General features: G+C 33.0%; 1 protein-coding gene across 3 annotated transcripts; it reads right to left on the reverse strand.

The window, feature by feature from the left end:
- Window positions 1-359: 359 nt before the first annotated feature.
- LOC130621126 (serine/threonine-protein phosphatase 6 regulatory ankyrin repeat subunit A-like) lies at window positions 360-24082 on the reverse strand. 3 transcript variants are annotated; one of them, XM_057436431.1, is made up of 29 exons: window positions 23967-24082; window positions 18217-18277; window positions 9714-9797; window positions 8916-8994; window positions 8725-8795; window positions 8490-8598; window positions 8296-8387; window positions 8093-8180; window positions 7955-8019; window positions 7799-7876; window positions 7553-7678; window positions 6698-6784; window positions 6350-6543; window positions 5822-6003; window positions 5562-5736; window positions 5291-5402; window positions 4834-5122; window positions 4659-4746; window positions 4372-4489; window positions 3902-3966; window positions 3651-3793; window positions 2957-2988; window positions 2678-2733; window positions 2292-2375; window positions 2071-2216; window positions 1466-1545; window positions 1293-1372; window positions 1076-1167; window positions 360-852 (listed from the first exon to the last, which is right to left on the reverse strand). In XM_057436431.1, exons 2-29 carry the CDS (start codon window positions 18241-18243, stop codon window positions 686-688), a joined length of 3009 nt encoding a protein of 1002 aa, XP_057292414.1. In that variant the 5' UTR covers window positions 18244-18277; window positions 23967-24082; the 3' UTR covers window positions 360-685. The 3 variants fall into 3 exon arrangements, with proteins under 3 accessions (XP_057292414.1, XP_057292413.1, XP_057292415.1); XM_057436430.1 differs by lacking the exons at window positions 18217-18277; window positions 23967-24082 and adding an exon at window positions 14746-15143; XM_057436432.1 differs by lacking the exons at window positions 18217-18277; window positions 23967-24082 and adding an exon at window positions 10622-10766.
- Window positions 24083-25734: the final 1652 nt, after the last annotated feature.

Genomic DNA, 25734 nt, shown 5'->3' on the forward strand with positions numbered 1-25734 from the left:
GGAAAACGGAAGGAAGGCTCCTGATATTTTGGTGACTGCTTATTTCCATTTTTAGCATATTATGATTTGTTTCTATAAATTCATATTGACAAGCTGAATATTTTTAGATTCTCAGTTTTTCTTTTCCTTGACTTAAATTTCCAACCTCGTTCCCAGCGCCTGTTGTCTCTTTTCTAAAACCAGGACGCCGTCCGATGTCAGAAAAGATACAAGATGCCTTAAGGACCAGGTTGTTAAATTTAGACTTTTTGGATACATGTTACTGCGTTTGGTGGCCGTGGAAAATTATGTAAAAGTCCCGCGAAATTTTTTTTGCGAGATTTTGGTGGCAACTCTCAAGGGAAATAAAAACATTGTAGTTTTACCTTGATTTGATTTTCTTTCAACTGCTTTTTGTTTACAAAACCATCTAAACAAGCACTACACAATATAAAAATATATGAAAACTTGTGCTCGAAAACTCAAAAGCGAGTTCCCCAGGTAAAATATGTGAATAAGGTAAAAGAGAGAATCCCACATGCTACTACGAAAAGTAAATGATAAAAAAAATTTTCATGTGCATATATGTACAAATCCAGTGCCCATTGACAGGAATAATAATTTTTAGTCGTAAAGGACGAAATATCGGCGTTAAAAATAGAAAATCGGGCTTTGGGAAACTTTCTTCGCATTTCGAACACATAACTTAATCGTCGACGTTCATGTCGTCAGGTTCAGCTTTTGATATCGACGCCCGTTGTAACGTCGACGACAACGACGTATCAGTAGATGGCGGCAACATCGCCAATAATATTACACGCAAGCATTCAGCCACTTCTTTCGATGGAGCGCAGGACATGGCAGGCCAGTAACCTAAAAATAAACATCGAAAAAATTAAAAAATTTCGATAATTTGACGTACAACCATAACGCTATATATAAGCAACGACATATGACGTTTCAACATACCCGTCGCTTTTTTCCAGACTTAAGTTTTTTAGTCCGAGATTTAGATAATCGAGAAAACTTTTAACCGGAGGAAACTTTAGTCTCCAACTATCAAAATTAGTCCGCGTCAAACAAAAACAATGTGTACCTTCTTTGTCTTCAGCGATGACATTTGCGCCTCTGTCAACAAGGGCTCCAACAACGTGAGGTAAACCGTGTTTTGCTGCGATGTGGAGAGGCCTAAAACACAAAATACAAGTACACACACGGACATAAACACAGAGTTTTAAGAATCTAAGGAACAACCGAACCGTTTGAACCGTTAGTTTAGGGGTGTCTCGGGGACAGCCAAGCCAAACACTTACGTTTGTCCATCCAAGTTTGCAGCACTGATGACGTCATCACTGATTTTGTCAAGAATCTGCAACGCGCATGTTTGGTGACCCTAAATATTTGAAAGCATAATTTCAGTTTCTACTGGTAGTGAAAGTAGGTTGGGTGAAATTTCAAAACAATAAGGATTCAAAAAAACACTTACGTGTAAACACGCCATATGAAGGGCGTTGTTTTGTTGTTTATTTGACATATTCACATTCGCGTCTGCTTCAATTAGTGCATCTGAAAGAAATAAACATTAGTGATCAACTCGCACAAAACATTTGAGTCTTGTTTACACTGACAGATTTAACAGCATTAAAAGCGTTATCGTTATCGGTGAAGAAATAATCAGCATTAAGGATACTGTAATGGGTCGGACACATGTTCAGTATACTCATTATTGCTAGAAAGTTTTTTTTTCTACAAAATTATTTATTAGATGTAAAAGCAAATTAAATTGTCTATAAGATAATATAAATATAATTTTTTTTTTTTCAAGTAGCCATAAATCCACATTTTTTATTTTCACCAAAACGTTCGAAAACATTACAGTATCCTAAAGGTGTTGGAGATAATATCAAATAGTTTTGATATCGTAAAACCAACATTAAAGAGGGTGTTATCACCTTCATTGACTGCTAGACGTGCTAACGCACTTAACGCCGACTTCAGAAAACGCTTTAGGCCCCTAAATGACCGTCATTTATGGCCGTTCAACCATTAGAGATTTGAGCGTGTATTACGGTAAGCAAACAACGGTCTTACCAAGTACATTTTGGTGTCCTCGTTTTGCTGCCATCATTATAGCAGTTTCACCATTGCTACACAAACCATTGGTATCGGCTCCGTGTTCAATTAAAGATTGCAGACAATCCGCACTGTCACTGAACGCAGCTGCATGTAACGGAGTTCTAAACACGTTTGTTACAGATGGTTAATAATGTACATGGCACCTTTGAACACTGGGTAATCTTGGTCACACTTACCTCCCTTTTGAATCTTTAGTATTTACGATATCACTACCGAGCGTGTCGAGCAGAACTTCAAGGCAGGAATCGTTACCACGACAACTAGAAAGTATAATTTAAGGAAATTATGTACGTACCAAAAAATATAGGGGCGCATCTATAACAGATTTAAAAAAATTTGTTTTAGCCATGTGTCAAAGGGTAAAAATTTTGATTTTGCTCTCAACGTTGTTAATTGTAAAGGACAGTTTTTAATTTGACTGCTTTTTAGCGAGGCTTGCACGCAAATCCCTATGTACTATTAGGCATAATATTTCAAACATTTAACTAATGAAAGGTAAACTCAACAAGTTGCAGTGTACTGCAGCCACAAGAAAAACTTTGGGACACTAATAAAATATTACCTCGCACAGTGTACTGGAGAGAATGAGTTACCGACAAACGCTTGCTTCGAATTTTCCTAAGAAAAAAAAATGTGCCATATTTAGCAATCTCTTAAACAGTGAAGACTTGATAAACTTGTCTACAATATGAGGGAAGTGGTCAAATCTGCAAATACTTTCAAATGACTTTACTTTTGGTAAGTAAGAAGTCAAGCTTGTATTTTATACGTCACATTTAAAGAAGAAAGAATATGTTAAATTATGTTAATTTATACAATCACATAGCCAGCCTCTTCTTACCTCAAGTAGTAACTCAGCACAACTTTCATTACCTGTGTTAACAAAATAAACAATTATCAAAAAATAATTCATCGTGTTTATCAATTGCTAGGCTGTATAACCTGATCCTATATATAGCTAACACAAATTGAGCGTCGAACAGTATCCACCTTGGATAACGTTATGTAAGTACAGTAGACTCTTGGACCAAAAAAAATTTGTTCGACATATAGAGTTGGAATTAAAGAACGGTCGAGCTTCATTTTGATCTTTTCCAGTTAATGTCCATAAATTCAAATATTTTAGGACCTTATCATTTAAATACAACAATAATTTCTTCTTCGGATTTGTTGTTGATTTATTGTGTTCATAACTTACGATTAGCTAAGGCACCTTATACACGGAGCAGGTTTTCAAAATAAAGAGAGAAAATGCTCCAAGGGACAAGGTAAACATTCGAGAATTTAGAAGGACATTGTAAACTATGCTAAAAAATTGGTGGAATAAAGGGGTTCGAATCATAGGGTTCGAATCATAGGGAGTCAAATTATTATAGAGTCCACCATATGTACTTTAGATATGTACATGTTTTCATATCCATCGATCAAGACCACCAAGTGATGGACTTAAATAGAAGTTTATTACTATCATATATACAGGTTTGATCGTAAACATATATCACTTTTTTAAATAAGGCTCATCATTTAATACTTACCAACGTAACAAGCCCAGTGAAGAGCGGAGTATTTCCGATTATCTAAACCATACGCATCACCACCGGATTGGATTAACGTACCGAGAATACCAATGTGATCGCATATAGATGAATATGTAATGGGAGTACGACCAATGAAATCCCTAAACGAATGCGCATATTCTCATATCTGTACGGTAATCTCTAGGAATAGCTGAAAGACAAAAACTAGATTAAGGGAAGAGAGTAAATGTGATGACATTATTCCTTACCTAGCGCTCGGATTTGCTTCAGCATTCAATAGTGCATCGACACATTCTTCCTGACCGCATATCGCCTGTCGAAAAATATCAAATGCAATTGAAAAACACGACTCAAATGTGTTGGTTAAACGATTTTTACTATTGTCCTGAACACCACTTCTGATTGGCAATACCACAGTAAAATTTTACGCAAATGTAACTAGCTGTTTAAACTACACTTTTAGGTTGATCTCACTATTGTGAGGTTCCGTAACAACTAAATGTTTTCCGGATTTTTAGAAAATACATCTAGCCGAAAAACAATTTTTTTATTCTCTTCAAATAAAATTTTTTGTGGAAATGTGCTTTAAAATCTCTGCCGATGTGACAAAATAAAGATAGATCTATCAAATAGATAGATTGATGAATAGATACGAAATGTGCCGTAGCGTTAGAGGCCTAGTTACACAGAGCAAAAGCACAGACAAAAAGTATCTTACTCCACGATGTGCGGCAGTGCGTCCGTTTATGTCAACAGCATTTGCATTCGCAGCTTGTTCCAGCAGCAGTAAAACGCTGTCTCTGTGCCCATTCATCACAGCTAACATTAGCGGCGTTCTTAAAAAAAGCATAAAAAACAAGTCAAAACCACAGTGAGTAGAAAGCTTGGTGTGTAACGTAAAGTATATGAAATTATGGCCGCATCCGCTGTGATGCAACATGGTTCCAAACAAAACTCAACAGTTTATCTAATGCCGATTGTTAATACTTAATTTTATGTTTTTACCTATCCTGTCCATCCAAACAGTCGACCACTCCTTCAGCTTCTGCATTTTGTAACAATAACTTCAAACATTCCGTGTGTCCGTTATATGCTAAACATAAGAAACAATACGTATGTTAAACAAACTGTAGAACCTACGGATGACGATCGCCTGCTTGGCAAAATCATTTGGACAAACCTGCTGCGTGTAGAGCTGTTCTTCGTGACTTGTGCGAGTAGACGAGTACATCTGCTTGATTCTCACTCGTCAGTAGAGTGTTCACACACTCCGTATGACCTGCGTACGAAGCAAGATCTAACGGCGTACATCCGTTATCATCTTTTGCGTTTAAGTTTTTATACGCAGACATGAGGGCTCGCAGTGCGGGGTTGTGCCCATGGAAAGCGGCAAAGTGAAGCGGGGTGGTGGATGACAACGGCTGCTGTCTGCTGTCATGGGAACTAATAGTTCCAGTGCTGTCCAGTAGCTGAAAATAATTTAGGATATCTTAGTTAGCATATCTAAGTTAACAGTGTATTAAGAGAGGGTGGGTTGGTTTGTTAGAGGGTGGGTGGGTTCGTTAGAGGGTGGGTGGGTTTGTTAGAGCGGACGTCTATTACATATGCCAACAATACCATGAATGAATTAAACATACCATTTCAATTGTAAGCTTGTGACCGTTTAAAGCTGCGTAATGTAATGGAAGGAAACCTTGTTTGTCTTCTAGATTGGGAGTGGCGCGATACTTGAGAAGCAGTTCAATCGATCTAATACGGAATGTAAACTACATAATTGCTGAAAGTAAGATTTCTGATCCAAAAATTTTTTATAAATTTTCTTAAAAAAATAGCAACTGGGGTAGTTTCAATTCGTGGTTAAGTCACAATAGAGCTTTTATAATGAAAATTCATTATTTTAACACTTACAAAGCATCTTCGTCTTTGGCAGCTGCGTAATGTAACGGAGTACACCTGTTTGTGTCTTGCTTATCAACCGAACAACCTTTGACAAGAAGAACTTTCACACACTTATGATGAGCGAAAGCTGATGCATAATGAAGGGGTGTACGACCTAGCTTGTCAGATAAATCAACCTCCGCGCCTAAAAAGGAAAAATCGAGTAAAGAGTTACGACGAGGGATAGCTACAAAACGAAAAAATAATAAATAAACAAATTAGAAATCCACCTTGTCGGACTAACAGTTGTAAACATTCATGATTTCCAGAGCAAGCAGCACAGTGAAGCGGAGTACGATCATTTCCATCAATTGAATTGACATTACATCCGTGTGCAATTAAAGTTCGACTGCAATCTGTGAAACCACCCAACGCTGACATATGCAACACAGTCATACCATCTTCGCCACGCCTAAAGATACGTGCGAAGAAATACAATACTACAGAAGAACAAAAAAATGGATACAGAAAAATAGATAAAAGTTATGGAAGATGATCATTTAACAGAAAATGTATCTATTATAAGAGAACTAGTCCGGATATAACAAAAGTATTGTGACATCCGGAACCGCTTGCCGAGGTACAGATATAAGAAATGAGAAATTATAGTATTGCATGCGAGGATAAAGTAGAGATGAGCTAAGAGGAACATTAAAAGCCGCCATCTTTTTTTTTGCATGTATGATCGTGTTCGGCGACAGTGTATATTTCATTCCAACATTATGACAAGTCACTACTACATTAGAAAAAAAGCTCACATGTATGGATCACCACTTTGACTCAACAATTCCATCACAAACAGTTCATGTCCATATTTAGCTGCTAGATGGAGGGGTGTGTTCCCTTTTTTATCCATAACATTAATCTTCGCGCCTTTTTCCATCAAAGATCTTACTCTCGATACATGTCCATGGACAGCACAAGTATGAATGGGCGAGCGGCCAAACGTGTCCTTAATATAATATAGCATATATTATACTTATTTGACACGCCAGTATCAAGATAATTAACGTTAAAAACAAATTTAAGAGCAAAGTATTTAACATTCAGATATTTATATAAATGATGGAGACTAAAGACAGATTGAGGATTGGAAATTCACTTACTTGGAGGTCTGGTTCTGCTCCATGATCAAGCAACAAATCGATACACATCCCACCAGCATGGCTAGCACACGCTAGGTGGAGTGGCGTCTACAAAAAAGGTAAGTCTTCAAAATAGCCTCTGTCTGTGTCATGCAGCGCATTTAGATTTTAAAGCTACTAAGGGTTCGATTACGTCATCGATTTTTCAGGACTTTTTGACCCCTCCCTTTCTTCCCTCCTAGATTATGTCATCATTTTCTTTTCTTTACTCTTATGAAAAATACTTATCAACTAGATAGCAGTGTGACAATATTTCTTTTCGTTATAAAATTTTTGAGTGTCCTTAAAGGATTACTTATTGAAGCATGTTTTGACACGATAAAAAGGACTAAAAATCCCGAGTGTGAAATAATAAAACCTGATGGAAAAGACTATGATTACTACAACCTTACCAGGAGGATTTCAACCGTATTTCATGAATTAGAAATAATTGAAATAGAACTCACAAACTTAGAAACTTGTAAGGAAGAATTAATTTGCTTGCATCATCATATACCCATAACCTCTCCCACTTCCCCATAACCAAGTATGATCATTTCATAAAATCCTCCAAACTCTCTTGTTGATGACTTAATATGTGAATAGTCCCTAAATTATCCACTTTTTAAAAATTTGGACTTTACTTAAAATTTGTTAAATTTCCACACTTTTATAACAGTGTGAGAAACCTCACTACATATGTATATTTACTTAGACACATATTATATATTTTCAGTTCATGTGACCAATGAATTTTCATGTCTTCAAAACACCTTTTTATTACAAAATAACTCACTTAATCGAAAAAATATATATAATTTAGAAAATATTGCTTACTTGCTGGTTATTATTTAAAGCGTTAACATCAGCATTGTGTTTCATCAGGACAGCAATGATGCTGCCTTGCCCATTTAGACAAGCTATATGCAATGGAGTGTTGCCAGCTGTTGTTTTAGCACCAACCTATGAGACAAAAAATCATAATGAAGTGACTGCTCTTTTAACTACAGCCGGCAAGAAGGAAATTGATAAAAAAAATATGCAGTTCTTTGTAAAACAGTCATTTTTAAATAAAATGCTTACGTTAGCACCAAAATCTAGAAGATCCGACACAACATCTGTCTGTCCCATGGATGCAGCAGAATGAAGAGGTGTATAGCCCTACGAAATAAAAATGCAGTGTCAGCCTAAACTACCACAGTACTATTACCCCGTGACAATATTACATTCAATTACTACCTTCTTGTCCACGCAGTTGAGCTCAGCATTATTACTTGCCAGTCTGTGTAAGATCTCACGATGTCCTATAAAACATAGAATCATTATTATACATTCTTCTACAGTGAAAAGAGCAAATTAAAACTGAGAATCCTTTACCCATAAATCCTGCATAGTGTAGTGGCCGCCTGTCTTTTCTGTCCGTAGCATTCACATTCGCACCTCGAAACATCAATAAAGTTAACATCTATAGGAAAAACAGGTCAAACAATGTTATAGGTTTACAATAATAACAACAGACGAGGAAGACTAGTTCTTGCGTAGGACAAATATGAATAAGGCTTCACACTGTTTGCACCCACCTCTGCATGGCCATTGTAAGCAGCATGATGCAAACTAGATCTCCCAGCTCTGTCTGTTATATTCACATTACTGACAAGAGGAAGCAATGCGTCTACAAATACAATTAGCACAATAGGGTACTAACAAAAAGGCACTGTCTGGTAAACAAGGGTAAAAGATACTAAAAAATATCGGTTGACTACAAAAATGTCACCTGCAGCATGCAGCTTATTGTGAGCAGCTACGATGTGTAGTGGTATTTGCCAGTTCTTGTCTCTTGCATTCACATCTGCTTGGTTTTCAAGCAACGCTCGTATGCATGACTAACAAATAAAAACAATTAAACAAATTACACATAGAAAGTTGCCAGGTTAAAAATACTGATTATTTTCATTTGCTTATGCAAATTCTCAAATTCCCACTAAAATCATTAGTAGAAAGGATATCACCTCATTTCCAGCTGCACAAGCTCTATGCAATGGTGTCAGCCATCTTGAATCTTTGGCATTCACTTTTGCACCTAAAAATTAAAATCATGTAATACATAATTAAATCAATAACAGAAAGCAGACAGCCCTGTCTAAAATTACAGCTAAGACTTGACTGAAGCAAAACAGTAGCAACCAGTTATTCAACATACCGCTTAGAATGAGAACTTTTAAACATTCCAATTCACCACAATGTGCAGCAGCATGTAGTGGTGTGCGCTTCTCAGAATCCTAAGAAATAAACATTATATACTTTTGAAATACCTTTTTTTGCATATGTCATTATTTTATTTATGTTATTTGGGACACCCACATGGATTTAATGAAAATTGTGCATGTACTATAAAAACATTTTTAAGGAAAAGTACATAATGCAATAGAATACTTATCATAATGTAAGAAAATTTTACACCAAATGGAAACATAATCAAACACAAAGAAAAACATTAAATAGTCTGTTTGGAATAAAAAGCATGAACGAAAAATTAAGAAAAGCAAGTTTATTATTATTAATACCAGTCAATGGAAAAATCCACTGAGGCAGGTCTGTCTTTGAATTTTGACGACATTAGCGATGTAAATTTTAATTACCCGTTTGCTCTATTATGTAGAGCTTGAAACCCTGACCAAGAAAAAGTATAGGATCATGTGTTTTTTACAAACAGTTGCAGAGATATTGAGGTTTAAGTTATCAACAGGTCTGTTCCAAAACAGTTGGTACCATTTTGGTCGCAGGTCCCTAGTTACCCAGGCAGGTGATGATGTCGATTTTTTTACTTGGTTTCAAGTTATTTTCCTCACATGGCATGCATTGACACGAAGCTGTGGTAAAGGCAGTTGCTAAACATGTCTGCACTATGGACAGAACCACGGACCTTGTGATTACGAAGCAAACCCATAATCACAAGACCATGTGTTATGTTGCAACATTTTGACTAAAACCAAATTACCTGGTAGTTGACATCTTCTCCTTTAGAGACAAGACATCGAATTTCATCTGCATTGCCATTAAAACAAGCTTTCACAATAGGAGGCTAGAACAAAGGAATTAGAATAAAGGACAAATGTTACATCAACGTGCAAATGCTTACAAAAGCTCACACAAAATGTCAATTGTAGGAAAGATAGATGATAGAAGATAGACTCAGACTTCCAATTTAAGCTGTACCTGTTTTTTTTAAAAATCCTATTGGAACCCAGATGTAGTCAGAAAATTGCCATTAGGTAAACAAAAAAACAAAAAACTGGAATATTAAACAGATTATACATATGTTAAATTTAATTAAAGAGTAAATTTATTTTTTCACATGTTGAAATTTATCGACATGAATTATATTTCATTAAATCCAGCTCATCAAGTCCCCAAAAATAAAAACAGAGGATTGGATGTTATTTTTTACATTAAAAACAAAACACAAAAAAGTTTTCAAATCCAGTGATTTTAAAAATTCAAGGTTTAAAAACTCTTAATTTATAAAAAATCGGCTCAACAAAGAATTCAACTTTAGTAGCTGAATGCAAATACAAAATAGAATGCTTTCAAATACATTTATGTAAACATTGCATAAAAAGCTACAATTGTGTAGTAGAAAAGACTGGGTATAAGCATCATCCTCCTCCCTGGGAGCATCCCAACCACCATCACCAAACCCACGCACCCTTTTTCACATTAAGGAGCCATAAAAGGCCCGGTCTCAGGTAGGAATGGATAATAAAAAATTCTTTGATAATTCTGCTGAAGATATTGTTCTGTTAAAATTTTCACACATTACAATAAATATAAAAGCCACTAGCCACTATCCAAGCAAACCAAGGTAAACAAAAACAAACGTGGCAAAATAAACAAAAATAAACAAACCAAATCAAGGATTATTCCCATGCTGCATCTGTATAAATCTCATTTTAAAGTTTACCACAAGTTTACCAAGCGTGCCATTTAAAATATTGAAATAATCTTAAAATTTATTTTTTACACACACACAACATTTGTTTTACATTATTTTTACTAAGGTGTAATAGTAATCACGCACAAACACAACAGAGTAGCAATGAGTTAAATTTATGCACAATGTAACACACCCCTAACAACGAAACCAGGGTTAACAGTTTTTCAGTGTTTAGGATAAACTATTACTTGATTAAGCTGTTAAATCTTTATACAGAGAACATTTGAACAGAACATTAGCAAAACAGTTTTTTATAAACTTATCTTTAGCATCATTATGTTAATAAAAAGAAAAATATATAATAATAACAAATAGAAAGATGTTAAAACGTGTTAACCCTGTGTAAAAACGTTAAAGCAGAATTTATCTTTTTCGAAAGATACACTTAAATAGGTTATTAAAATCACACCAACCAAGAAAGTTTAGAATGAAACCTTAATCAACGTTAATTTCAACTGCAGCCACAGCAGTTATGCACAAATAAAATAAATACATCAACCGAATTTATGTTATATGTAAACTTATAAAGTTCTGTTTATAAGTTTAAACACAAAAATATGTTAATTTAACTTGACACATGTTTTACAGAAATGTTAATTAAACTTCACCAGTGCAAGACCTGGATAGTGACAGTCTATGTGAAGTTTGTTCAAAGTATTACTCTTCAAGTGGAAAGCTGCCATTGAGATTGTCATCTTTTTGACAATAGCTTCTTTCATGATGACATGATCTCCATCTACTTGTGCATAATATACTTATAGAAGGAAGGTAGCTTTCCACTTAAAGAAAACTTTTTACGAAACAGAAAAGCAAAAAATAAAGCTAATTGCTTATGCTGCTAATTATTTTGTTATTCATAAATTTTTCTGTTCCTGTGGAAAATGTTTAAATTGTAAGATTTTCTGCAAAATATATCAAAAGAATAAATGAGTCCGTCAAATCAGTTGCAAATCACTGTTTCCTGTTCTGTTTAGTTCTTGAAGTAAAAATCTGCTTTTATTGTTAAAATACAGTACTAAGTATTTCTTCATTCTAAAAATGCCAACATTCAGTATATTTTTTTAAGAAAAAAAGTTTCCAAGCATTCATTAGTTTATAATTCTGATAAAAATATTATTGGAGGTAAAAATTTAATCAGGATAAAATATTAATAAAAGTTTGAATAAATTAATGGCGCCATATCAACTACTTTATAGAACTTGATACTTGTATCAAATAGATCAGTTAAAAAAGAAATTTAAAATTAAACTCAGAGGTGTGTAAAACACATATTCTTTTTATCCTTTGTTATTTATAATTTATCAATATTTAACTAAATTCTAAAATTATTATTATTAATTAAATTCTGAAATTTAACTAAATTCTAAAACCCTATCTTAGTGAGAGATGTTATGCAGTGCAGTTTAAATGAAACAGAAAAAGTCCTTGTGGTTTTAACACTTGTTATTTTGTTCTAAGTAGAGTCTGAATATCTGAATACTGGTCTCGTAAATGCTTTTTAGTAGACCATTACAGGTAAAATGTAACAACTTTTTGACACTATCAGGAAAAGCCTTATAAACAAATCTGTAAATGCAAAATCATTCTTCTTTATACTTCCTACTTCCTAAGAATTAATTTTCAGTCTGTGACACATTATGCAACCATTAATTTTTGCCAACAACTAAGTGAATTATAAAAGGAAGATTGGAAAAAGAAATTAAGTTTAACGCACAAAATTTATTTTCAAAATCCCTGCGAAACCCCTTAATGGAACGCTTTTTTTTGCTTGTAAAAAGACCAATCATAAAGCTCGATTTTTGCAAACAACCAATCCAAGTTCTTTGTAACCTCATTATTTTACAAAGAGATATGAAAAACGGCTTGACGAAGGTCACTTTGGTTTGAAAGTGGTGCGGTGGTGTTGAGCTGAGGCTTGTAGGTCACCTGCTGACCTTTTTATTAACAGTTTTTTTAATAAGATAAATACATTTAAATCTTAAACAAAAATTTTTTTAGATGTTGGCTATATACGTAGATTTTAAAGGAGCATCCTAAAGCCAGCCAGCTAACTAGCCTTATTTATTACAATATTTTGTTTCTAATCAGTTTAGTATTATCCTAGCCATCATTATTTCCATTTGTGCTGGCCTTGGATTGTGAATATTTGGCTTTTTAGCTACCTCTGGCTGCAAAACAGTCTTAATTAACCCATGGTACTTAGCTAAGGTTTTTTTAGTCTCAATTAATTCGTAACAACAGGATTTAGGATTTTTTTTCATTTTAACTGCCAATGAACAACATAAAATTACTGAGTGACAATGGGCTTTTATTTCAGCTAAAGTTGCAGAAAAGTTATTTTTAAAAAAATATATTGCACCTAAAACACTATAATGCTGTGTGCGATTCATTCGATTTACGACATACTGTATACCTGGATGTGTTGTACAGTTTCTTATTAAGCACTTAACCTAGAATGCAACGCCTGGTCACAGTTATTTGTGGCTTAAAACCTAGCTTTTCTGCCTGGTCACAGTTATTTGTGGCTTAAAACCTAGCTTTTCTGCATCAAGTTAAATTGAACATCTACACTTTCCATTGAATAAAAGCTCTCCTTGCAACAAACTATATCTTCTGTTTGTTCACTTATTTCCATAATAATAATAATACCTGTTGCCTGTTTATTTTTAATGCAAAATGGTATCCAGAGCGGCAGCGGCTTCTTTGATTTTACTGCAAAGCGATTATAAATTAAAGACTCCGTTCCTTTGATGAGTGCAACATAAAGTTATAAATTTATTGCTATTCTTTTAAGATTTGATTCAGTTTGATACAAAAGCTTTTTATCCGAGCTAACATTATTTATTGTTGTGTTATCTTCACCAATCTGATTTTACTCAGCTGCACCTAGAATCGGGGCTGTTGTGAGCTAACCCTGGCTAAAAAATGAAAGTAGCCAAATACAGTTAACTGTAACAAAATTTTGAAACAATCTTTCTTATGCTAAATGCAGTTAGGTAGCTAGCTACACTTTTTACTGTGTAAAATAAACTTTGTCAAAAGTCTAAGTTTTTTTGATGTGAACTCTCTCAATTGACCTTTGATAATGGAGGTTTGAACCCAAAATCAATTTGGTATTGACAGGCTTTGACAGGTTTTTATTTAAACTTAGCCAACTTATTCTGCAAAATAAAATTTTTGTGTGAAAGTTGGGTAATGGACTGTTTCTCGTGTTTTTATTTAAACCATAGCTGCGTTAAACTCTTCAGACACTTTTTTAAAACGGTACTAAGCCTATAGTAAGCACTTGGTTGTGTGACATCATTTACCTGTACTAATTTTTGGAATTTCACGGGAACTAATTTTACAAACTAAAGAAATTCCAGCTGACTGTTTTTGAAATAACAAGGTAACAATAGGTAGTGTTTTTATTTCAGCTAAAACTGCAGAAAGTTTATTTTTTGACTATTGTATGGGACAAGAATTACACATTAGAAATTTATTGTTATATAGTGCTGTGATTATATCGAGAAAGAAAAAATTATAAAGAAGTATGCAGGGAAATTATGCTTACAGAAAAAGGGATGCAGATATGAATTAGATATTAAGGTTTATGTTGACCAAGCAAAATGCAGTATTTTTGTGAACTTTGGATTATGTAATTGCATACGTAAAAGTATTTGTAAACCCTTTGATGTCTGGAGGCTGTAATTTTGTTTGCATCGTGCAAAATGCTTTTTGGCATGTGCAATTAAATGATAAATCTTGCTAGAACAATTTTATGGTGGTCCAAATACTTTAACGTAATAATAACAGGTTATGTGTTTGTGCAATATTATGTCAGAAACAAAAAGTTTTGAGTGCGTCATTTACACCACAAACACTTATTAGGGTTATTAAATACTAATGGTAGATCAATGCAACAAAAAAACCATTAAAAACATCAAAAATTTAACACAGAATGATTTCTACCTTCTATTACAAAATGATTAATTTCCAGAAAGACATCCCTGCTTTCATAATTCACTCAAACATACCCAAAGAATTAAATACATACTTCTGCACATCTGTTGTCATTACTTCTGTGTTGCTCAACACCACTGTTTATATTAAATGACTTAAAGGTCTTTTGTAATGTTTTATACGATACAACAACTTTGCTTTCTCTTTTGGTGCTCTGTTCTTCGCTTTTCTCATCCTTGTAATTGTCAAGACTATCTTGTGTTGTTAGTGTTCTTATCGAGACACGTTTGGACACATGCACAAGATTTTCTTGGCTCATGGTAGATCAAGCATACAGGGAGATTTTCGCAAAGATTCTTCACTAACTAAAAATTCTTGCTAGTATCTTTTAAAACCTTCTATTTTTTAAAAAACCCAGTACAATGTCTCTCCAATTGTTTACCAACAAAATTTCTCTTCTAATGTCCTATTCAAATATGCTCTTTGAAAACTACAACAGACTGATAAAGAAGAATTATCAAACATTAATTATTAAACAAGCTATTTAAGGATAGGGGTAAAAGAAGAAAAACTTGAAATTAGATGTGAAGTATTCACATAGAATCTGGATCAGCAATTTTTATCACACGTTAAATACACAAAGGTTAGAAGTGATCAGTATTTCATCTCTTTAAACTTTTAAGCTCACCACAACAAACTAATTAAACAGCAAAGAAAGAATACTTTTATCCAAGTGTTAAGGAAACAACAGACAGAAATGTATCCAAGGAAACCAATAAGTTCTGCTCACTTTCATGTTGGATTTGAAGTTCCATATAAAAGTTTTTCTTTGTTGATATGAATAATAAAAACAATAAAGTAATAAAAACCTGCCACCTTACTGAACAAGCATTAAATATATTAGTTTATAGAGTAAACAAAAGTAATTTTACAATACCACACATGCCTTGTTATTGTTTAGCATGTAATAGAAAGCATGTGTTTATTTATTGTAAAAATGACGAAGTTATTCAAAGAAAACTTAGAATGATTAAACAAATAACACAACCTTGTAAACAAACAAAAATTTGTAAACAACATCTGATCTCTGACATTATATTTTAATACAATGTCAAAAAGTTAGTTGGTATAACAAGTTGTAATGTCTAGTTTTAGTAATTAGTGATTTGTCTCAAGAAACAAACAAAATAATTAACTGTAATCATAGGTGAATAGATAAAAAAAGATTTAAAAAAATAATTTTAATTTAACAAAAGGTTAATAAATCTGATTATTTTTTTAAAAATAGTTTTTTTGCATTAAAAATGCCTTTTTCATACTGACTGACAATAAAATTCTAAGAAAGTTTTTTTATTTAAATTAACTGACTCTAAAAAATACACATACACAAACAAATTATTAAAGTTCTGTAAATAATGATAGACTAGGTCACGAATTACATTAACAAGTTATCACTTCAATTTTTTGTTGCATATACTGTTGTAGTTAAATTTTAAGAGTTAACATACATCACATTTTTATACACAAGTTCAAAACAAAAGAAAATAAAGTTCTACTCAGTGACCAAAGTCTCCAGAGAATTATTAGATGTGAGAAAAAGCAGAAAGTAAAGCTGATATGGCTGTGAAACCTTGCACAGCCAACTTTTCGCTGTTGTACTTTATAACCGTCAGCCATATATTAAGAGTTGTAGTCAAACTCACACAGGTACTCATTACCATGCAAACCAATTTACAGGCCTACCAATAAGGGAAGAGCAATAGCTCTTATTCATGCAAAGACTTGCCCAATTCTGAGAAATGAGAACTAGCTGAGCCATTAATTACTCCTCCAATTCTACAAAAAGTTTTTCAGGCTGAGAAATATCAATTCATCTCACTAGAAATCAATGTTATCTTTCTTATTATTTGCAGTAAAAAATAACTAAAAATATATCAAAAAGAGATGATAAAATAGGTAAAAAAAATTTTGTAACAAAATATGGTTTATAAACTCATTCTACTTATCTAGGTTGCTCGCCCAATCTAAATTACTGTAACCTTGGGAGAGCGATTTATTGCTCGGGTTTATTTTCCTATTGATATCTACCATTTATCCTTGGTTACAGTTTCAGGCTTAAAGAAGAGCTAACGAAAAAAGTTTTCGTAATAAAAACATTCTTACATAATTTTTTTAAAATTTTTTAATGTCCCCTGAACCGATAATGACATTAACGGTTGTCACCATTATCTAACAAAAGCCAATTTGATTTGTACATATTTTGTTCATTTGTGACAACAGATGGCGTACATAGCTCAACAGGAATAATAATATAAACATTCTTGCATATCAAACAACATGGGACAAATTTTAAAATTTTTGCATTATATGTCCAAATTTCGTACTCGAAAAGCCATAATTATATTACTGTTTGCCAACATTATCGAACAAAAGCCAATAGCTAAGCAGGACTTGTGAAGATTCAGTTACTTCCTGGTCTTCACAGAGTGATCAAAATTTGAGGTTTAAGCGATGAAGAAGACAAGCTAAATTCTAGTAGAATAACATCATCATAGAAAAAATATTTTGTTTAATAATTTAACTACATGCAAAAGTAGGTAAACAAAGAAAAACTTTAAGATTTTTATTGAGCAAATTAAATGAACCACATGCTGTCTTTTTAAATGTTTTGATACAAAGATAACACAAGAAAAAATTCATATATTTGAATACACATAACTAATACTTATTTTTTTCCAAGTGATAACACATGTCTGAGGAAACATAATTATATGCTGCAAAAAATATTTATTTCAAAACATGATGAATAACATTACTCTTAGACAATCGCAGAAGACACAGTTAAGCATTCCCTTGCTTCGTTTATTAAGAATGCATTTGTTTACATCCTCGAGACTTATGTCACACAAGTTAGTATTTTTATCAACAGAAAGTCCTAATTGACACTGTCCTAGTGCCGACCGTATAACTGCTTTGACTTAAATATCTCAAGAACCAAAAAAAATAATAACACAGTTCATATTTATACTGTAAAGAACATTTTAAGCACAACTTGTTAGCAATCATTAGTTCTCCTTTAAGTCAAGCCACATTTCACTCACTCCAATAAGATTAAATATTTTGTCTTTTTTAGAATTCTTGAAAAGTTGCAGCGAAAATTATTAGACAAAGAAATTATCATGATTTAATTTTTATACGCAATAAATTTAACTTTTTTTAGATAAATATTTTACTAATTTGTGGATAAAATGTGGAAAATGTTCAAATTATTAGTACTCAGTATTCAAAATTGACAAAAGCATCAACTAGGCAATAGTCTAAAAGTAGGCTGCAGATGCATAGGGCAGACAAAGTGTTTGAAATAAAGCTAGTTGTGCTTTATTGTTATACTAGACTTTGCACTTTACCTCAGAGACCAAACAATGTCTAATATGGAAGGAATGTATTTGGTTGTGAACAATAGAAATAGAGGAAAAGCCCAAAATTGTTATAACAATGTTACAGCCAAGACATAATATTTCCTAAGTTTTCCAGAAAATCTGCAAATAGACATTTAATCACTCACCTCAGATGACAGGTTGAACAAAGCCATCCCAAAGTTATAATTTTGTTTTTTTCTTTTTTTTCTAGATAACAAAAATATGAAGATTAAGGCAAAACAATTTATTTATTTCAGTTCATAATGAAGTGTAAAGCAAACTAGCAAAGTTTGAATAAATACATCTGAATATACATTTAGTTATATTTCACTGTTAATGTTTTCTTTTATATCAACTGCCAGATAAACTTTACATGTTAAGCAAATGTGAAAATGGATTTGGCATTAGTATTAAATTTTGTTTTCAAACACAATAGTCACATAGATTATTATAATATTCACAACAGCTAAAGGATTAGTCAGAGTATTACAAGTACAGCTATTAAGACCAGAAGAGTATGAATTCTAACCTTTTAAATTAATGATCATGCAAAAATGTAGTCCTATCTTTTTTTGCTCAAAAGTCAATCAAAGATTGGATCAAGGCTTTTAATAAAATCAAAACCTAAATAATTTGAAGGATGTCCCTCAAGGGTTGATATTGGGACCTTTGTTGCTTATCGTATTTTTTAATGATATTGTAGACTGTCTGCATCACTCTAGAATTATTTTATATGCAGATGATGCAGTATCATGCTCACAAGAATATACACTGTATAGAAGAAAGCCTCAATGATGATTTCTTTCGTATTGTAGACTTTCTCAATAAAAACAAACTTGTTATTAATCTTAAAAAAGGCAAAACCGAATCCTTATTGTTTGGATCCAAACATGATATTGAATAATAATTTTGAAAGTAGATATTGAAAAGCATCTAACAGATTGCAACTCCTTAATAATTTACGACAATATGTCACCAAATCTGTTTCAGTCATGATATATAATGCAATGATTGTACCAATACATACATTAAATTTAAATTTAAATCGTTCACAAAAATCAAAATTGGAGTCAATTGAAAATAGAGCGCGTAATATTACAGAAACAGATAATTTGACACCCATACAAAATCGAATTGAAAAACCAGCAAATATAGTTGTTAGACAATCTCCACTCGTATTTTGAGATAAATCATCACGCAAAAGGAACTCGGAATCAGAACTTCCAAATCAAATTATCTAAGTAAAACTAGAGGTTGCAAGAAAATCGTTCTACTTCTCAGGCGCAAAATTATATAACGCCTTACCAATTGACATACGGAAGGAAAACTCTATCGTTATCTACAAGAAACTCCTGAAGAATTTTTAATGTAAATAAAAATGAAGTTGCAAATATTTAAATTAATCTGTGACCTTCCCGTTACATTGTTAGTCTAGCCTAATTCATGCCTAGTCTTTTTTTTTCAGTCCAATTTTTTTCAGTCCAATTTTTTTCATTTTTCTTTAAAGCAGGGCACAAATTAATACCAGTATATACTTAAATACTGAATTGTACATATCCTGGGCAAAAATTCATAAATAATAATAAGAATAATGATTAACTTGAATGTAACTTTGTTGTTCACAAGTTTAATGTAGCACAAATTTAAAAAGTTAAAATATGGTATTAGAAAAAATGCATATGTTTTACCAGTTTAGGCTATGGAAAGTTAAAAGGGCTTTTGCAGAGAATCTAAATTTACTTCCTCCATTATATATTGGTTTTTGCAAATTAAACAATACCAATCCTGGGTATTTATATTTTCAGAGTTCGGATTAGCAACTTGAAATTCGCAATTTGTAAACCGAAATGCTGTCTTAGCAAATCATTCTACAAAGGAAATGTTAAAATTTTGAATCCCAATTCTTAACCAATCATTTGTTTTACCTACAGTACTGTGAAAAGGTTTGTTAACATTGTGTTTGTGTAACGAGTATGGTACACACAAATCACAATAAAATCGTGGTCTTTATATGTAGCAAACATTCAAACATTCTATTGTGGCCACCACGCTAATATTATTATCTCCACGAAGGATCATGTGTCCCACAATTATTTTCACGAGCACCAGGATATTTATAGCCAGCTGCAATAGAAATGTGTTTTTTAGATCACATTTTAAAAGTTTATAAACGAAAAGCGACGATAGAAATGTTTTTTACATCACGTTTTGATTCATGAACGATTAAAATCTATTATTTAGCTAGCTTTATGACAACAAATTAAAACAACAAGTGCTAATTTATTTTTTGCCGTCGGTTTTTGATTTAATTGATGAACTAATACGGTCTTTGTTGTCTTACAATAGAAGTTATCTATCGTGGACGCCACGGTGTAATGTTTAATTTTTGTTCGTGTAGTCCATGAAACAAGATTGTGAGGTCCACAATTGTTAAAAAAATACGCATCGTGGGCTATCGTGGTTCATGCGTAACATGAAATAAACACAAACCACGATGTTAACAAATCTTTTCACAGTACTTCATTTATATAACGGTTTTTGCAACAAAATAACCATTGCCAAGAGATTAATTGCAAGTCACATACAGTCCTTCTAGACAATTGTATAAAGTTTTTCTTTTCTACATTCCCTAAATTTTTACAAACTCACTTTATATTCTAATTCAAACCCTGAGTTTATTATTAGCGCAAGTTATATTATGGTACTATGGTACTATGTCACATATGGTACTATGTGACCAAGGTATAAAATGATTTAGACTATATAATAGAGCTAAAAAAGTTGGTTAACAATTTTGTCATCGGTAATTCTAGACCTGTTAAGGGATGTGCATTTAAACTTTATCAATGCATAGATATTATAAAGGTGATTTGATTAACATAATTTGTTTTGCCAAAATGACACTCGTTTGCTTGTCCCAGGCCTTTTATAACTCGGGATCTGCAACTTGGTTTATGCACATATAAATTTTACTTTCAGTGTTTTATATGTTTCTTTATTATATGTTTCTTTATGCTCACAAACAACTTGAATTTTCGTGTTTGTTTTTTCTTTGAGAAATCATTCATTATCTTTCTTTAATCTTCTGCATGTATGTATCAATAAGTTAGACTTTAAACCATCCATTTTTTGTAGCTAAGCATACAAAAAGTATAAAAAAGAAGAGGCCAGCCTGGGGCAAGATTCTACTGATAAACAGTGTGGACACTTAATTCCGCCATACTTTAGAAAATGTTTGTAGCACAAAAGATGAATGAAAATACTAAACATTGTAGTTGATGATTAAAAAAGAAACAAATTACTAACTTTGAGATTTCCCCATTTTTTGTGATGAAAAGACCTCAGTATCCATGACTTTGCGTGAAAAAATTTTTGTTTTTTTTGTGTGTGGGGTTGTTTAAAACTTTGACTATGGGGTTAAGAATTAGGATGATGATGATGCAGACAATAACAAGTCGCAAATAAGCAACTTTAGCTGTGATTGGCTATACAAAGCGGATTCGATGGTGAAATGAGATTGAAACACTAATTTACTTAAAAGGTAAAAAAACAATGTTTCTTATAAAAAAGTAAAAATTAATTAATTTTTTATCTAAAAAATTAACAAAGATTATATTTAGCTTTAGAAATATTTAAAGGCTAGTGTGTCCAGTTCATTCACGAAGGTGCCAACAAGCCGCATATGCCGTAAAAAAATGCCACCGTTTTCGGCCAAGTTCATTCTCTTGTTCATTCGCTGCCAGTTCTCTGGTTGTTTTGTTCAATCGCTGTTGGCTCTCTGATCATTCTAGTTGTTCTGTTAGAGCCAGTGGTTACATGTTTTAGTTCTAACAGTGTACACCAGCAAGATAGATAGATAGATAGATGTGCATATTTCACATGGCTAGCCTCACTAATATCGAGGGATATACCCTGTCTATTATTTTCAGGAGGGGCCATGGCTTAGATGGAGAGTCCTAAAGTATTTAATGCTCGTTTTGAGCTACGCAGACCCAATTAGGGCCTGCTCTCTACTAGACAACTCCCGGCTACATCCAACGGCCCACACACAATTTTCCTCACATGGCTTGGGTTAACCAGGGGCTATGGTAACATTCACTCGCCCATGTTGAGTCAACGTCAAGAGGAATGGAACCCCGGTCTCCCGCACAAGAGTATGAGAGCTATAATCACTAATCTACGGTGCCACATTAAAGCAACATTACAATAAAGCAACATTACATTAAAGACATTTGCAAACTTTCCACAGGCAAAGATGATTAATTATAAAAAACAGGACTGGACAGAGTATAGGAAATCTTTAAGTTGTGAGTTGCAAGCTGCATATTTTGTGAGTAGAAAATATGTACTAAAATATATACATACTGTAATTATCACTTGAATAGGAAAAATGCGCCTGACACTCAGGGCATTTCTCATACACCTGATGCTAAGGATATAAATAAAAACACCGGTAATTACTATGTGCCTGACGCTCAGGACATGTTGATGGGCCTGATGCTCAGGGCATCCCAATTCTCTCACACACCTGACGCTCAGGGTATAAATGAAAATCCCATAATGCATATCCTGACGCTCAGGATATGCATTATATGTTTGTGCATGTGATGAAGCATGAACAAGTCACCTGCATTCCTACACATTCAAAAATAGTGAACGTAGAAATACATAGTTTCTATATCTTTGTGTTATTATTCTGGAACCCGAAGCAATTAACGCTTACTCTAGTACATTTTGAAAAATAAAATTTTTGATTGGAATGACTTGTTACAGGGGTAAATGTACTCAACTTATCAACATTGTTTAAGCAATGCTAACTTTCTCAAGTAACATAAACCTGGATGCTAAATAAGATTGTTGTATTTAGTAGAAGAATTAATGAATTAATGATCACGGAACCGAAATGTAAGTTTATAATAATTACGCCCCCATTAGTGCAACTTACATTGACACATTTTGAAAACACTTCACCGTGGAAGATTATAAACATCACATAACATTGTTTATACCAATCATAAAAAGCATGTGGGGGGGATGGAGATTTATTAGACCAAGACAAGAGAAATAAAACCTGTATATAAGAGAACAAAAAGAGAAAGGTGTTAGTAGTTTAGTATAGCTAGATGAATTCCAGTGTGATGTTAAATATCACACTGGAATTCATCTAGCTATACTAATTTTTTTAAGGTGTTAGACTAATTATTTCTTTAGAAAATGAAAAATATTCATCCTCCCACGAAAAATGAAGTTAAGCTCATATGAAATATCTTTGAAAGTTCTAGGAATCTTTTTATTTTTTTGAAAAATCTTTATCCGTTCCAAGATATTTGTTTTAAAAGTTGAGCTAATTATGAAGTCATGAGTTAGCATTGAGCATAATTATGGTAACTAAATATTGAACTTTATGTAAAATGGCCAGAAAACATTTTTATGGCTTGTCAAAAATGTTAAATTAACCCCCTTGCAGAGCATACTCTCATGAAATCATGCATAATTAGTGAATCTTTAGTCCAAATTCTAAAGAACCAATCAAGATTTATAAAAAAAAAACTATTTAAATTCCTAGACAACCTTTCAAGCTCTTTCATATGCAATTAACTTTATTTTTCGCGGGAGGTAACCTTTAAGGGAACCTCCTCTTATGCATTATATACCTGATGACTTTATTATGATGAAATCTGAGGTAGGACTTTTAAAAAATAACAATCCTTTCCCACTGCTATCTATGGATACGTGAAACCTCTAGTTAACACTGTTCTTATACTTTATAGTTTGTGTTGTTTTTTGTTTCTCATAAAAGTGAAACTAGTGTAAAGTTGAGTGGCCCTTCCCATGATTTTTTAATACTAATCTGGTAAAGTTTAAAGTAATGTCTTTGATATAGTATCTATTGTACCTTAAAAATCTATTTGGTAATGTGTTCTCTCGTAAAAGATGTAGCTGGATGTTGGATTGGATGCGGCTAGGGTTAAAGCACGCACACTACTCCGTCTACCATTTTTCATGCCCTGGCCAATCCTTATTTGCAGGAAGGAGTTGGAGCACTCACTTTCACGGGGGGAAGAGAAGAAAACGACTAAAGTTTTGCGGTCTCATATCCCCAGGGTTTCTGAGCCTGGCGGGCAAGAAACACCTAGCGGCTTCGATAATTAATATGCAAAAAACCCTAAAATGCAGTCAAGTCGTAAAATACGAGCCTGTTGTTTTTTTAATTCTGAAGGAAATGTTTATAACTGTTACTAGAAGAAATAAGTAAAACTTACAACATAAACTTTCGCCAATCGATGCAAAATTTTGCGAGCATTCAACTTTCATGTAAAGTAAGGCTTAAAAATTTCAAGCATTGAACCTGAAAAGATATTCTCTTTAACTATTACAGCACTTGGACGTATTTTCCCTTTCCGCTGCCCATATATGCCAAGAATATTTTTTGGATTTTTAAACCTTAAAAACTATTGATAAAAATAATTATATATGCATGGAGAACAATAAATATAAACATTCCGGATTTTATTGTTTCGACAAAATAAACATTATTTGTTACCACCCTCATGGATTACATTCTTTTAGAATGCGCTGTAAAATATATAAACAAACTTCTTTTCAGCCCATATAACTGGGCCGGCTCGCTTAATATGAACAGCCCCTAAATCCTTCGCAAACAACTGAGATTTTGCTTTGTCTAAGCAAATGCAATTTAATTGTATAACATTGTCTGAGCAGAACACAGACACACTTTTAATAAGAATTATTTTTTATAACCTATTATTGGGTGAGTTCGCTATAAAGAGGTTAGCCCTAAAGAGTAATGTAAATTGGGACCTTGAAGTTCTTTCTATGAAGTGCATACATAAAGGCTTTGTCATGACACTTGACGATCATTCATCTGAGAACTGTAGCGAGGTTTCCGCTAAAAGAGTTCCACTACAAGGAGGTTTTAATGTATTGTCAACAGAAAACAAACTGGCTTATGATTAATTTTTTGAATTTGTGTTTTTGTATCTTTTATAGAGTTGAATATAAACTCATTGACCCATGGACGGTTTATTGTCTTTTATGCGGGGAATGGGTACGATGCATTTTTTACTGTTTCATAAAGCATATTCATAAAAAGAGCATCAATAAAGCGTGAGCAAACAGAAAAATCTATTTCAACCTCGTCCCCAAGGGTTGTCAAGTAAGCGCTAGATGTTTTGACATCAGGCAACAAATGCTAGGGACAAGGATGGAATTTATTTCACAAAGATCTACAAACGAGAGAAAGGCGGAAAGGGCGAAACGAAATCGTCAAAATATGCGAAATTATTTACACACCCTTTTTGAAATGCAATTGAAATGAAAATAACAGGAAGAATTGATTTATTAATATTTAATGTTCTTATTAATATTTGTCATGTTTTTTACTCATCATATAGTAACCTATACATTTTGTTTTAAAGAGGCATCGTTGTTCTTAATTTTTCATAACTTTTGTATTCTTTTGTAAAATTTTTTTTAAGAAAAAATTACTCTTAATGAAAGCATTTCTTTTATCCAGTCTTAAAATATGTTTATATTACGCTTAAAAGTAAGAAGTTTCAGCTTGTATATGCTTATTCATTGAAATTTATTCATAAAAAAAAAGATGTACGATCACTCTCCAATTATTTATTGGTTTCTTTTGG

The sequence above is a fragment of the Hydractinia symbiolongicarpus genome, chromosome 12 (assembly GCF_029227915.1).
Source record: "Hydractinia symbiolongicarpus strain clone_291-10 chromosome 12, HSymV2.1, whole genome shotgun sequence".
Classification (NCBI taxonomy): domain Eukaryota; kingdom Metazoa; phylum Cnidaria; class Hydrozoa; order Anthoathecata; family Hydractiniidae; genus Hydractinia; species Hydractinia symbiolongicarpus.